The sequence below is a fragment of the Mizuhopecten yessoensis genome, unplaced genomic scaffold (assembly GCF_002113885.1).
Source record: "Mizuhopecten yessoensis strain PY_sf001 unplaced genomic scaffold, ASM211388v2 scaffold9561, whole genome shotgun sequence".
Taxonomy (NCBI): Eukaryota; Metazoa; Mollusca; class Bivalvia; order Pectinida; family Pectinidae; genus Mizuhopecten; species Mizuhopecten yessoensis.
This window is the reverse complement of record NW_018408109.1, coordinates 991,120-1,006,036: the sequence shown is the minus strand read 5'-3', so window position 1 is coordinate 1,006,036 and position 14,917 is coordinate 991,120. Positions and strand designations below refer to the sequence as shown.

Sequence of the window (14,917 nt, the reverse complement as noted above, 5' to 3'; positions counted from 1 at the left end):
TATCTTAAACTGGTTTTCATTTCCGAAAAGATGTATAAAAGACGTGACGACCTTTTCATTTTGACTCGCTGAAATGAAAAATTACTGAACTTTTCAGTGAAACTCGTGTAACATCCGATATATTTTTCACTATAAGTGTGTTGTAACAACAGCACAAAGCTCGGATGAATTGTAATATCTTTTACCATATTGGCCTCGGCAGCAAAATAGTGTATCCATGTATTTACGCCTCATCGTATTGGCTGTTAGGGCATACACAAGGAAATTCACAGCATTATTAATCACAGCCAAACAATAGGTAAAGAGCAATGCCGCCTGAAAGTAAAAATTCCCGTCGTACGCGATTACTCGATATTTGTCACATATCAGTAAAACATAACACACATCGTTTGGTAAACAGCACACAACATACGTAATGCTCATTGTTAAGAGCATACTTGTCATTTTTCGTTGCTTTTGCCACCTATGTACATCTTTTACATCCGTGATTTCCCTCGTATTTTTCACGTTTTTTCTAATTCCAGCCATAATTGCCACATTTAATCCCATAATAAGCAGAACGGTCAGGATTCCGTAAACAAAATGCAATACAACACCATACCATCCAAAAAATGCGCCATGATCACTTGTTGTTACTAACGCCATCTCATAGGTAGAATTTGAAGAGTTATCGCCCGTTACACTAATTTGAAAGAGTTCTACCGAGCATGATGTCAAAGTGACAAAATAAACTGATATCGTTAGATAAATTCCAACACGTTTTGAACATAACGTATGAACGTGAAATGGACGGAACACAGCAAGACATCGTTCCATTACTATAACAACAGTTAATGTTTTAGAAATTGATTCCAAGGAGAAAGCAACACGTGATAGAAAGAAAGTGTTTATGTTCAAATATGGTAGTTGTTTCTTGAAATATAAGTTACGTATCTGTATGAAAATGAAGAATCCTTGTCCAAGTACACACAACTCGTCTGCCAGGGCAAGACCCAGCAGCAAATGTGTGGTGGAAGTTTTCTTCTTTTCTCGATAAAACACAGTAAACGTCAGAGCGTTTCCGAACGCCCCAATAACGCATATGATTGGTAGAATGCCACAATAAACGGCAGTCATTAACTGATTCATAACTTCCGGTGAAAACGTCTCTTGCTCTTCGGAATACATCGTGTTTCTTTTTTAAACATTTGATATGAATACTAAAAGTTATCCGTGTCTCAGATACATCAATATACAATCAATCTTTCACTAACGTTATTCCACCTTCAGCATCAGAACATCACTAAAGAACAAAATGAATCAACGCTACCATGCATAAGCTTACTATTATGTCGTAAATAACTCGAACCGCTACCTAAGGAGAACACACCTTTACTTGCAGGGCAAAAACAATCTATAAATGACTTTTTGGAAAGGTGATTACTTACATCCATTCGTGCATGATATCTAATTACCTACCAAGCAGTTTCAACATGCTAATCACAAAAAAAAATCAATTTGTATTTTGCACGTACCGATGAATATCTAATCATAGCTTATCAGTGTTATATTAAACTACCACTTAAAATAACGCCTCCATCACACAGCAGACGATAACAGGGTCCACTTTACGATCGGAATCATTACTTTACGTCGGTGTTTATCGTGCCGCTTTTAATTTTGGTTATTGTAGATGGCGTAGATGGTAACCTGTACGACGGAATGACCGACTTATAGGATGACTGTCCATTTTATGGATAGTTTTCCATGCGACACAACCCTGTGCAGGTTCGGGAACCTGCTATATTCCAATACATGTCGCTAAAGTCGACTAATGTGGGATTTCTGTAGATTCTCTGCCTTTTCTTCTAGATCTTCTGCAATCAAGACCGGCGGCATTTTACGGTATACGTATTTTTCTTCTTTAAGGAATGTGCCGACGGTTCCCGATTGTCCTCGTAATGTAAATATATGGTAATGAGATAACAAATATGGCGGCAATAGAAGGGGTACATTCGCGTTTCCGGTTGAAACGGTTGAACCGGTTGAACCATGTAAAGAAAACGACAAGCACATATATGGACCGAGGCCGACCTCAGGAAAATTTGGCACGTTTAGATTGAGGGGTCCAGAAGTACCTGACCGAAACTTAAATGCTGACTATTGTCAGTTTGCGTTAGTTCTTTCTAAAACAATGTAAACTTACATGTAGTTTTTAAGATACGTTATGTAATTCAGTGGACGGATGAAGGTCATGCTACTCTAGATACACTGTTTTTTATTCTCCGAAACTGTGCATTTTTAGCTCTGCTTATAGAACCGTCCAAGTGCGTTCGTTTATCGTGGAATATGTCTGCGCCACCGTACCGTTTCAACCGGGATATGCAAATGTAGCCCTAGTTACCCCCAAGGTATTTTTTCGTTTACGAGAAGTGCCAGCGGTTACCGATTGGGTCTTCTGCTAAGATGACATAAAAGAAACCAAACCTGATCTGATCCCATTTCAACACTTGCGATCTATATCTAATCTTTTCTCACTTTGTTCCTCTTTATTACCGATTGCGTCTCCCTGTGGCTTTAATTAAAAAAACATCATGCGACGCATTGACTGACCACGTGGTGCCTGGTCATTGTGTAGTGACAAAGTGATATAAAAAATTACAGTAAAAATCGGAAGATAATTTTATTATATCGGATGTACCCTACAGCCAAGTGATATGGTGTAACATCTCTCATGGGTGTGTACGATTATATTTATCACATAACATTCATAATACGAAGAAGAAGAAGAAAAGCAAGCACAACTATGTTGCCAATTGGCTTTTTATTGGTCCAAACCAAATTACTTCGGTGGTAGTATTGTCGTTCTGAGCAGTGCAATGTATTTCCATTTTTTTCTCTATTATGAACAGTTTAAATGCAATGGAAATAATAATGACAAAAAATCAACATTTTAAATTCAGTTATAAGATAACAGTAAAATGTATCATAATTATGGTGTAGTAAATAAAAGTAGTCCCTGACATGTAGTGGCGTAGGAATATGTTCCCAAGGTTTTGATCAAACGAAATACTTTTAGGTTTTATTCCACGGGTGTATTACCATATTTATGACATGGCCGTATTACATAGTAAAATGGGTCAGTTATGACTTTAAAATATATAAGTATGACACTACCATAGGAACATGTCACCAAGTGAAGTGTATAACAATTTTGAAATATTAAATCTGACTATCATAAAGTGTTAAACAGTGAATGTCTCATTACAATGTACATATAAGGGCCTGCCTTTCCTGCTAATTGGCTAACCTATATTCTTAAAGGTTCATGATATGGCATCGCTCTTTACATTTTAAGAAAACTAAAACTAAAATTCTGAAAGATTGAACTATGTCAAAATATAAGGCAAAACGGACGAAGGAAAATATGAAACCATTTATTTTGGTTTTAATTGTAATGGTTACACGTCTTTACAACAGCTGAGGTCAAATGGCGACAGTGTCTTCATATGACGTGTCAAGCAAGGACAAAATTAAAGTACAACACGCTGAAATCAACTTTCCTTGAAAACAAACCATGACGCGTCACCTGGTCAAACAACTCCCAGTGACTGGACATGACAACAAAATGCCACTGCAACCTGTAAGACAAATGGTAAATTATAGCGATGCCAGGAAAAGTCAGAGAAAAATATAGTTGTCTCATGCAGGCCGGTTAGGTGGCATGAGAAAGGAAATTGTGTGATAATATCATCTAAATTACACTACCATAGAGATTTCTCCGTTTATAAAAAGTTAACTAAATACTGAATCTTCTTACCGACTTCTATACTTTATTAACACGGAGGCACGGTGGTCTAGTGGTAGGACGTCGGACTCGTGACCAAAGGGTTGCGGGTTCGAGTTTCGACACGGCACTGTGTTGTATCTTTGAGCAAGATACTTTACTCCGCTTGTTCCAGTCTACTCAGCTGTAAATGAGTACGTGGTTGGGTAGTGTTAGAATTGTTGAATACTAGCTCTGAGCGCCGAAATTGCAGCACAGGCTATATGCTCCCCAGGGAGTTGAGGAAGATATTGGCTGTCGTAAAGGCCCTATAACCACGGAAAATAATTTGTGAACCACTTTGTGACGACCTACGAACTAGGTTGTGATAAAGCGGTATATAAGAACCCCTAATTATTATTTATTATTATTATCATCGCAATCCTCGGTCTGTGACAAACGTAAACAAAAAAGGATTTACGCGGAGGAATTACCATATACCTTAAAACTATGTAGAAATGTAATATTTTATTAAATATTCTCGTCTTTAGCTTCCCCATACATGAACGCACATTCACGCTTAATCATCACAATATGTTTCCATAATGTTTGATAATTTGTTTAGGACGGACTATTTGTTTACGCGGAACACCGTTGTGTCGATAATATTTGCGGTTATAAGATGATATTCCAATTTCCAATTTCCATTTCCTCTGATTTATTCATTTTTTAAAGTGCTGTCTCCCTAGGTACCTTTGGTAATCCTGTCGCAGAAAATTCTGTACACATGTCACTGTTTAACCTTAGCTGTTGAAAAGACGGAAACAAATTGCTAAAAATACCAAGATTCATATAGAAGGGATCGAGCATCTATCCAAATCAATGAGCACGTCGGCGCAGATAGTCAAACAAAGTAAACATAGTTTAATGCAATAAAAAAATCTTTTTTTTGCAATAGGTATGTATTGGTACTCCAGTTGTAATAGACATAGCAACATATATAATCGATCACAAGTATATCTTTGCTCTTCAATGCAGAATCTGAGTTCAACAAATATATGGTCAAATTGAAACATTCTTCTCTCGCATTGATGTACTCCATTGTAAAATTGTGTTGTCATTGTCATTATATTATGCAAAAAGGAAAATAAAAAAGTGTCAAATCAAAAATATAAAATAAAAACCATTTCGTCCCAACATTTTCGACTCAACAGAGGATCTAAGGTCAAGAGAATTAAAATGTATAGATAGATCATTGCCATCCGGTCAGAGTTAATACAGACAATGTCGTGACCACTTCATCCGGAAAGTGGTTCACAAACCAATTTACAAGCGATTGTCGATTTATGAGGAATACAACATGAGTTGCATCCTCGAACTTCCAGTGTTCTTTGCACCCTTAGAATACAATGTATGTCTTGAGAGAATTGAAGGTTCTGTATGCACCACCTTGTGGATGATAGAAATTGTCCATTTTTTTCGTCCTTTAATGTACATCAAAAGAATCGCGCGGCAGCCTTAATGGTAAAATCGGTCGTTTTGAAGTAGAGTGTCGCTCCTCTGTAATCTACAAAGGACAAGTAGCAATTTGTCAAATAGCTACCCTCGTGTCTTCAAATTTTGTTCCGAAATATTCCAGTGGTGCAAAGAACGTAAGTAGTATGATCGCTCCGCAATGCCTGAAATTTTGAGGATGCCATGGTTGCGCTCTGTGTTGTAGGTATTCCAAGTATATATCGTGAAATAAACCTAGGTTTCTGTTGACTGCTGATTGGCTTTTTGATGACCCTGCACCAAATTGGCACCTTCTCTTAACCTGACAACTGACGAACTGTTATTAATGAGGTTGACGTCAGCCGCGTGCCGAGACCCGTGGTGTGTTAAACCAACCAACGCTGCATGTTTCAGCACGCGCTAACCCCAACCTAGTTAATATTCAAAAAAGTGGCAGGCTGACTGCGAAAAACTTTGAAACGCTGAAACATTGTGTGTTTTTGGAGGAAACGGAGTTCACGTCCGCAGAAGGAGAATACATTGTACGTGCATATAGGAGGTTTGTATAGAAAAATTATCCATCTTTCCAACAGTACTAAGCATTTCCCCCGCGTAGATCAACTAGAAATATTGTTTTTGATGCAAGAAAGTTAGGTTGGAACGACATTTCGACATCGAGGGCTTTCCTCCCTCCTCTTATATGTTATCAACATTGGGGTGTCATTTTTACCGAAAGTCGATCTTTACCCCGTACCGGGAATATAAAGATATTTTAATATCTCATTAACGCGATCGTTTATATTTTTTATAAATATATAGAATAATTTCAATCATTATTTTCTAAATGTGACAATTACAAAAATGTTTATTTATTATCTAATGATTTAGAAATCGACGATAATGTGTTTTTCAAGGGGGTAAAACTTGTACGCCGCAGTCAACCGTGAAAATCACGGTTTTTCACATATAACTAGAAATTTAGAGAAAAATAACATGTTATTTTCTGGTATATAGAAGAAAATACCTGACTGTTTATAATTATGTAAGTTTCGTTGAAATAAACGACATATTTCACATGAAATTCTGACTAATAGAAAAATTATGTGTATCTTTTTTGGTTGAAATGAGTCTGAAAGTGAAATTATGATTTTTTCGGGTTCTACTGTCTGATGGTATGAGAATAGCAGATGGGATTGCTACAATTTGATGGACTATTTTGTAGAACATTATTAATCTTGTGCGTAGTCTTCTTTCTTGTAGTGTTTGCCAGTTTAATGAATTTATCCTATCTGTAGTACTACTGATGTTATGGTACCTGTTACAGACATTTCTGGCAGCTCGTCGTTGGACCATCTAGATTTTAGAAGTTTGTTCAACTGTGTGATGGTCCCATACTGTACATGAATATTCCAGTTTTGGTCGAACTAGCGCCAGATATGCCTGAGTCTTGATGTTCTGACATGATGTTTTTAAATTTCTTTTTAGGAAGCCTAAAGATTTGTTGCCATTAGCTATGATGTTGTCTGTATGTTTTGACCATTTTAAGTTTGCTTGTAGTGTAATGCCCAGATATTTAGCTGAAGAGACCAGTTCAAGTTTGTGATTGTGGAGGATATAGTCATGTTTAAACTGTTTTTTCTTTTGTGAGACTGTAAGAACTGTGCATTTGTCTGGATGGAAAGCCATCAACCAGTCCCGCTCCCACCTAGCAGCTGCATCTAAATCCAACTTATGTATAATCAAAGACAATTAAAGAAAATGCATATATCTTTTTCAAGAAAACACGTATAAATGCATGTAACCTATTGTATAGTCTGCACCTTACGTTGTTACGTTATTAAACAGAATTAGGGGCCTAATTCTTTTAACCGTTTCGCCGTATTTATGCTGTCCTTGCAACCTGTGCGGTAATTAGTCTTCCTTTAAAACCAAGCGCTTCAGTGACCGCGATGATCTAAACATGGCGTCTTGTATCCTCAATGCTGGGAGTGTAACTCGAAAGGTGCGAAGCATTGCTTGATACATGGATTTATTCGAGAAGAAATAGTTTCAGAACAATTATTATGAAAATTTGAAAATGGACCTTTCTATTAAAACTTCTATTAAGAAGGAACCAAACGAGGATGAAGCGTTATACACGGGATTGGACCCGGTCGGTTATGGATCTGCCTGTAGGCCTACTAACGTAACCATGGGTGAAGTTCACGGAGGTAGTAGTAATAACGCTTTACAAAATATGTTAACATTTCCGAGGAATATGTTAACAACGCCAGCAGCTAGTTTGTTGACGAGTATAGCTAACGAATACCAACAGAACCAGAGAACTGTATCAGATAATTGGAATCTTTTGTTTACATCTGACTATTCCGGTAACACTGCCCTTGGCCTTGACAATAGTTCCCATCAAAAAGATAACGTTGAAAGTGTAAATGATGGTTTTCTCCGACAGTTACTAACGGAACAAAAGACACAACTTACAAATAGTCTCTCCTCCCGTAGCCCCGAACCACCGACAAGTATAAAAGCTGAGCCCATGCCTAATTACCAACCGGATAGGGAAAGCTCACAAAATGAGACAGGTCTTCTATATACAGGACCAATCAATGACAGAGCAAGCTGTAAACAACCTGACAGTATTATAAGGGCGATGTTGGCAAAACCACCTATCCATGGGTCTTCTGTACAAAACATAAAGAAGGAACCAAATTCTGAAGAAAACGAAAACACACCCAGTGGCTACAGTAAGAATGCATCACATTCAGAACCTCACAGCTCTCAAGAAGAAAACTCTCAGTCTACAAACAGTTACCAAACTTCACATTGTGAGTCAGATGACGTGCTGGATTCACCCGAGACATTTGCTCTACTTCCTCCAAAGGGTAGGTGTAGAAGGCTGCTCTGCATTTTCTTTAATTATGATAATTGAAGTGTAGCGGAACTGGTTGATCGTTGGGGACCAGGAACTGTAAAGTTGTTGATTTTAACAAGGGTTTTAATTGTCATGAATGCGTTAAAAGTAGCGAAATTAAAACCTTTACGAATAGCTGAGACTACTAGGTCAAACATCTTTTGAAAGAACACTAGACGTACACTATATAAAAAAGTTAACAGATGAATTGAAATTGAATTTTTTAACTGCTAGCTGTCTCTCCGATCGAACAAAGTAATGAATATCTTGAAGTTCACAAGCATCAAATAAAACAATAATAACAACCCAGGAAATGACATTTATGGAAAACAACTCACTTACCTGGTACACACTAGTAACCTGTGTCCAGTAATGATGTCAGTTGTTCATTGCTAGTAATAAATTAACAAGCACTCTGAACTCTTTGCATATTTTTTTCCAAAATAGATTTACAGAAATATTGATTCACAAAATTAATCAATTCTGGACACAAAATTGCAAAATGTTAACCCCGCATTATTTAACAACTATACAGTAGCTCAATTGCTAGAGCATCCATCTAGAGTTTGGAGTGTCCTGGGTTTGAACCCAAGTCTGGTCGTGCATTCTCCCACTCCTGTTACATTTGGTGCCTGTGACCATCACTTGTTTCAAGGACTTGTGTGAATGCTTGACAAGGGGAAACCAGAACTTGGGTTGTAAACAGTTGTGTCTTCGGGGGCAGAGACTTGAAGAAAGGAGGCAAGACATGTAGTGGAACTGGACATGGCCGATTGTCAGCAACTTGGTAGCTCAGTCGATAGAGAATCTATCTACAGTTCAGAAGGCTGCAGGTTCAAACCTCAGTCTGGCCATGCATTTTTCAGCTCTTGTTGCAGAAGTGAAAATATGAATATTCCATAAGATCACAAATGTTGTTGATATAACATGCTTGTAATCAAGAAAGAATTATTTGGCAAAACATATAAAACACATTTTTTACTGTTAAATGTCTGCAAAATTGGGGTAGATAGGTAATACATTTTATTTTTCGAACATTTTTGTAAGGTGAGAGTGATCTTGACTTGTTGAACAGTGCTTCCTTAAAAAAATGCCCTCAAAAAGTTTTAAGCAAAAACAATTAAAGAAGGTAGGGTAATCCTTAAAAGATAAAAGAAATTTAGATTCACTCATGAAAAGATGTTTATTTTGGTAATGGTTGTATTTTACACTACTGGCATCTTTTAATGGAATACCAATTGTAATCAATGTAAATTTACAAACATATTTATTTTGTGTTATATGTATTAACAATTAACATTGTGTATGTATTCCAACTTAACATCATAAGAACAACGTTTTATCAATGCTTGTAATTACTATCAGAACTACAAAATTTTTGAACAGACTTTCAGAAAATGTAGCATCGTCCCCTAATTACATAAACGCTTTTACAAATGCACTGGACGAAGCCAGGAAAAATCAGGACATGTTTTATAATTACAAAGCAACTATGATAGGAAGTGAACGTTAACATTTTTAGTATGGATAATAGAGTCCGGTGCAGAGGAACTACAGTAGTTCCTGTACCGGAAAACAACTATAAATATAACTAAATGTATTCCTTTTTCCTTTGTAGCTTCTAATCCACAAATGTCAAGGGAAGACTTCAATGCCTTCTGTCAAGCCATCTTATTAAATGGACGCCCTGCCCAAGTTGATGGAGATCATCCATTGCCTATGAGTGAGCACGTGGATGGCTTCAGTGATGTTGACATATTCAGCAAAGTCAGTCGTAGACAAGAGAAGGGAAAACGAAAGTTTCAGTGCGACATTTGTCAAAAGTCATACGGCCATAACAGTAGTCTGAAAGTCCATTACCGAGTGCACACTGGGGAGAGACCTTTCAAATGCCACGTTTGTGATCGTGATTTCAGTCACTCCAACAGCCTCCAGATCCACATCAAAACTCATTCTGAGAAACCTTTATTCAAATGTGACCAATGTGAGATGGAGTTCACTCGCCCAAACAGTTTGTCCAGACACATGCTCACACATTCCATTGAAAAACCTTTTGTTTGCGGTGTCTGTAGGAGATCCTTCTCACAGGCATGTAATCTTAAGATCCACATGCGGGCCCACACTGGTGACAAACCTTTTAAGTGTGATTTTTGTGGTAAAGCCTTCCGAGTATCCGAAAAACTGAAAATCCATACTCGCATTCACACTGGTGACCGGCCTTACCAGTGCACCGAATGCCCTAAAAAGTTTGCAACATTAGGTGTGCTTAAATCCCACTCTTCCATACACACTGGAATCAAACCTTACAAGTGTAAGGTTTGTGGAAAAGGTTTCAGCGTTTCAAACGATCTGAAGAAACACAACCGTGTTCACACGGGGGAAAAGCCATACAGATGTCAAATGTGCAACAAAGCTTTTGGACAGTCAAGTACCTTACAGAAACATCTTCATACTCACACGGGCCACAAACCACATAAATGTGTGAAATGTGGGAAAGGTTTTGTCGAATTGGCACATGTTATGAGGCACATGCGTACACATACGGGAGACAAGCCGTATAGTTGCCATATCTGTCAGAAAACTTTTAGTTTCTCGGGAAATTTGGCCAAGCATTTACGAACTCATAGCGAGGGCAAACCATACAAATGTGAACTTTGCCCTAAAGGATTTCGGGACCCATCTTACTTGAAGCAGCACATGCTGATTCATACTGGTAGCCGTCCATATGCATGTGACTTTTGTCCAAAACAATTCTTGCAGTCATGTGACTTAAATGCACATGAACGTACACATACTGGTTCCAAGCCTTATGAATGTGAAACTTGTGGAAAAACTTTTCGGCAGTCAGGCCATCTTCAGAGACACATTCTTATACATGCTGAAGGCAACATTCAGGCATCTGCTACGGACAATGAGATAAAAGAGGAGGAGTTCAGTGATGAATCTGAGAATCCAACGTCTGCTACAGAAAATGAGGTAAAAAGCAAAGAATTCACTGGTGAACCAGAGATTGAGACATCTGCTACAGACAATGAAATAAAAGAGGAGGAGGAATTCAGTGACGATTCAGAAATGGACCTTTAAGAAGAAAATGTACATCAACTTTCTAAGGAAAGGGAATAATTACATTGGAAGGGAGACAACTGTACATGCATTGTCAAATAATATCTTAACAACATATGTAAGCCTCTAAACCAGACTTTTTTAAACACACAGGTGCACGTGTTACACAAACAAGGAAAAAAGGTTTTACCTTGTAAGATTTATTGAGCAATATTTTGTCTTAAGATATCAATTAACATTCACTCTCAATAATTCAAAGAAGAGGCTTACGATGTCCAAATTCCCTGTTAAAATGCATTTAGAGTGAAGAAGAAACCGTTTGTTTACATATTTTTTGTAGACCAGACACTGCAATCCTTTGGATAGTGAGATAAGACATATGAAGACAAAATTCTAATACATGAACTGAAAGATGTATATGTTGTTTTTCTAGAATTTGTTTTTTACATTTCAAAGAAACTGAAGTGTATTGTACATGTTTAATTATAAAATTTGACAATGCAACTATATAACATAGTTTTTGGTATCTTTGTGATTTATATTAAGTTTAAACAAATGTTGGGTGTTTTTTTATCGTGAATATACAGTGTGGGATCATATACAAGTATACATTTTTCATGTTATTTGAGAATCTGAAGAAATCTGGCAAACTAAACTGAAAAAAAACATTTGACTTTCATGAAATAGAATCAAATCTGAAATCTTTTCATCTCATTATCCAGAAATTTTGCAAATATCACAAAAAAATCATGTCTATCTATTTTCTCCCTGAATATTTTGAAGTCATGATAAATCTTAGAGTCTTAAGCTTCCACATCACAGTGGAGCAAATTACAGGAGATTATATTCAGAATGCTGTGAGTGTATTATGGTAGGGGTTTACATTTTTCAGTGAAAATACAACCTGCAAAATTTATATTAAACTTAACCATTGTTACAGTAGTACATTGTGCCACGGCTAAAAGATCTGAAATCCGCAAACAAAAATACCTGAGAAATTGAACATTTTTGCAAATTTGAAAAAATTACGTAGGGACCATTAAAAAGAAAGTAGGAAAAAACAGTGCATGGCATTGATGTAAATGTATCCACTGTGGTAATTATATAATCATGTGATAAAATAAAATCAGGGTTTTTGCAAGGTGTTTATAAAAAGGGTCCGCTACAGGGACCCATTCCCAATTGAAAAATGACCCTGAATTTTCCCAATTTCAGTCTTTATTTTCCCATTTGGATTAAAAAAAAAAATTATACAAGTTTTCAGTCGTTTTAAGTGCAAGGTTCAAAGTATTACAGTCCATGAAGGAGCATTCAAAATACATAAATAATGAAGAAACAAAAGCGCTAAAAATTTAAGTGTTTATTTATATTTATAATTATTGCTATACATTTTATTGTAATCAAAGAAACACCTCGAGGATTTTTTTGCTAATCACTCTATAGGTTTTATTTTTTTCAAAACTAACGCTATTTTCCCAGACCTGCGCATTTTCGAACACTGATGATATTTCCAAATTTTTGCCAAATGCTGATGATATTTTCCCAATTTCTGCTCGGAGGCCCTTTCCCAATAAAGCTGGCGAAACCCTGAAAATACATGTATCATGAATTGTTTATACTATATTTTTAAACAAGTATAATGTGTTTCACTTCTACTCCATAAGTTAGTTTTGAATTCTACCATCAATGATGTATAAACCAGATCAGATCTTATAGCCTTTATGTATACGTATGTTCATTTCTGTATACTGTGTATACATGTAAAAGATACATTGATGCATACCAGTACATGTATTTGTTTATGTATGCAGATTCTGTTATGTTCCGGTATGTAAATATATACATATTTAGATACATTTATGTACAGTATTAAATGTCATACCTGATATATCCAAAAAGTAGGTCACTGTGACATCTACGATGTTTCTCCTATGCTATGTCAACTGAAAAGCCCAACATTAAGGCTTGCAAGTAAACGTCTTTGGATGGCAAAAATATGTTGACCTCTCGGACCCCAAACATTGAGGCAGTTGGTTCAGTGCATACATCCATTACTTTTATTTAATATCTTTATTTATTTTACAACTTATATTAATCACTCTTGTTGGCCCGGATGTTAGCGCACGGGGGGTCTTAATGTGGGAGGAAACCCGAGTACCCTGAGAAAACCTACGTGGTCAGGCAGATGGCCCCATACCTTTTTACCTCTGATCAGGGAATCGAACCCTGGCCGCCTGGTGAAAGGCAAGTGCTCTTTCCCCTGAACCACCCGACCACCCTACTTCCAGTAGGGTGACTACATGACCAGAATCATTGCAAAAAAAATGATCCTATCACTTAAAAACCATTCAGTCATTACAAATAGGTGTTTATCTTCCTTTATACGTTATATTAACATACTTTCTTAAGGATCCCTGTCCCTCTGCAGGCCAAACCATTGTCCTCACTAAGTTTTGTAATAGGTGATTGACTTGAAAAGAATATCTGGTTTAATGTTCCCCTGGCTGCTAAGATGTTGAACAATACGTATACATTTTCTGAACAAATAGCTGGATCAAAGTTGAAAAACAGCTGGCAACTTTTGCCGGCAACTGCAGGCTTTTAATGAGAACACTGCAAACTAGATAATCCCACTGTGCTTTTTTCTAAATACAGTTACCTCCCCTTGTTTTGTATGTTACTGCAGAGCATATGCATCTGAGCCGTTATACGTACTACACTGTTGACTAAGTAGTTCAGTTGGATAGAGCCACATTTTAATGATCGGAGGTCAAGGGTTCGATTCCCAATCCTGTCTTTATTGCTTTGTTAAACTCAGAACTTTGTTGTTGATTTTTTAGTTGGGGGGGGGGGGGTCCTGTAGTTTTCATTAATTTTTTCACAAGATAACTTTTTTTTAGTAGAAGTAAACATAATTTATCAATTTCATTCAATGTTCATGTCGGAAATAAAGTTTCGGACACAAAGTTTAATTTTTACCTCAGAAATCAATGTACATTTGATAGCTAAAGAAATCTTTACTGGGAGGGGTCTATGGATAGTCTCATAATACCCTGCCTTTTTAATTATTTTTGGACAGAGGAAATAAATGTATTGAATATATGGACTGTTGCATGTTCCTGTCACAGGTTTGCTGTAGACTTTTATTTAAGTTACATATGTAATACGAAAAATAACATAGCTGCAATCTGTAACATCGGCTTAAAATTACCACATTAGAAATAAATCTTCAAATTTAAATCCACATTCTAGGTGTTAAAAGTAAGAGCTAAACTCTTGATTTGTTTCAACCAATCACCAATGTTTGATATTGATATGTTAAGCATCATTTTCCCACTTACACTGCAGTTTCTCCTATACACAGTAACCTCCCTTTAACTTCCCTTTCGCTGTATAGACCTAACTTGTAACACAGTTGGGCCAGGACACTTACGCTGACTAGGTAGCTCATCAGTCGGTTGGAGAAATAGTATAACAATCTGAAGTACAGGTTTCGAATCCGGGTAGATTTTTACACTCAGAAAACTGTTGATGATTATATTTTGTTTATTTCATATTCAATATTTTTTCATGAAAGTCCTGTAAGGTATGGTTTTCTTTTCAGAAATGATTTATCAAAGCTATAGTCATGCCTGAAAAAAACAGTTCTGATACTTGGTTACTGTTTCTGGCAGTGGTACAGGGATCCTACAACCTTCAGTGTTTAA

At 36.7% G+C, this 14,917-nt stretch overlaps 1 protein-coding gene across 1 annotated transcript; it reads left to right on the top strand.

Moving 5' to 3' along the window:
* The first annotated feature begins 7,192 nt into the window (after window positions 1-7,192).
* Window positions 7,193-14,049, top strand: LOC110458388 (zinc finger protein 708-like). Its single transcript, XM_021510063.1, has 2 exons — window positions 7,193-8,118; window positions 9,766-14,049. Exons 1-2 carry the CDS (start codon window positions 7,317-7,319, stop codon window positions 11,229-11,231), a joined length of 2,268 nt encoding a protein of 755 aa, XP_021365738.1. The 5' UTR covers window positions 7,193-7,316; the 3' UTR covers window positions 11,232-14,049.
* The last annotated feature ends 868 nt before the right edge of the window (window positions 14,050-14,917 follow it).

What these genes read in the sequence shown, in the direction of transcription:
- LOC110458388 (XM_021510063.1), top strand. Translation starts at nt 7,317, where the DNA reads ATGGACCTTTCTATTAAAACTTCTATTAAGAAGGAACCAAACGAGGAT. An exon ending in TGCTCTACTTCCTCCAAAGG is followed by an intron (nt 8,119 to 9,765) that starts GTAGGTGTAGAA and finishes TTTCCTTTGTAG; the next exon opens with CTTCTAATCCACAAATGTCA.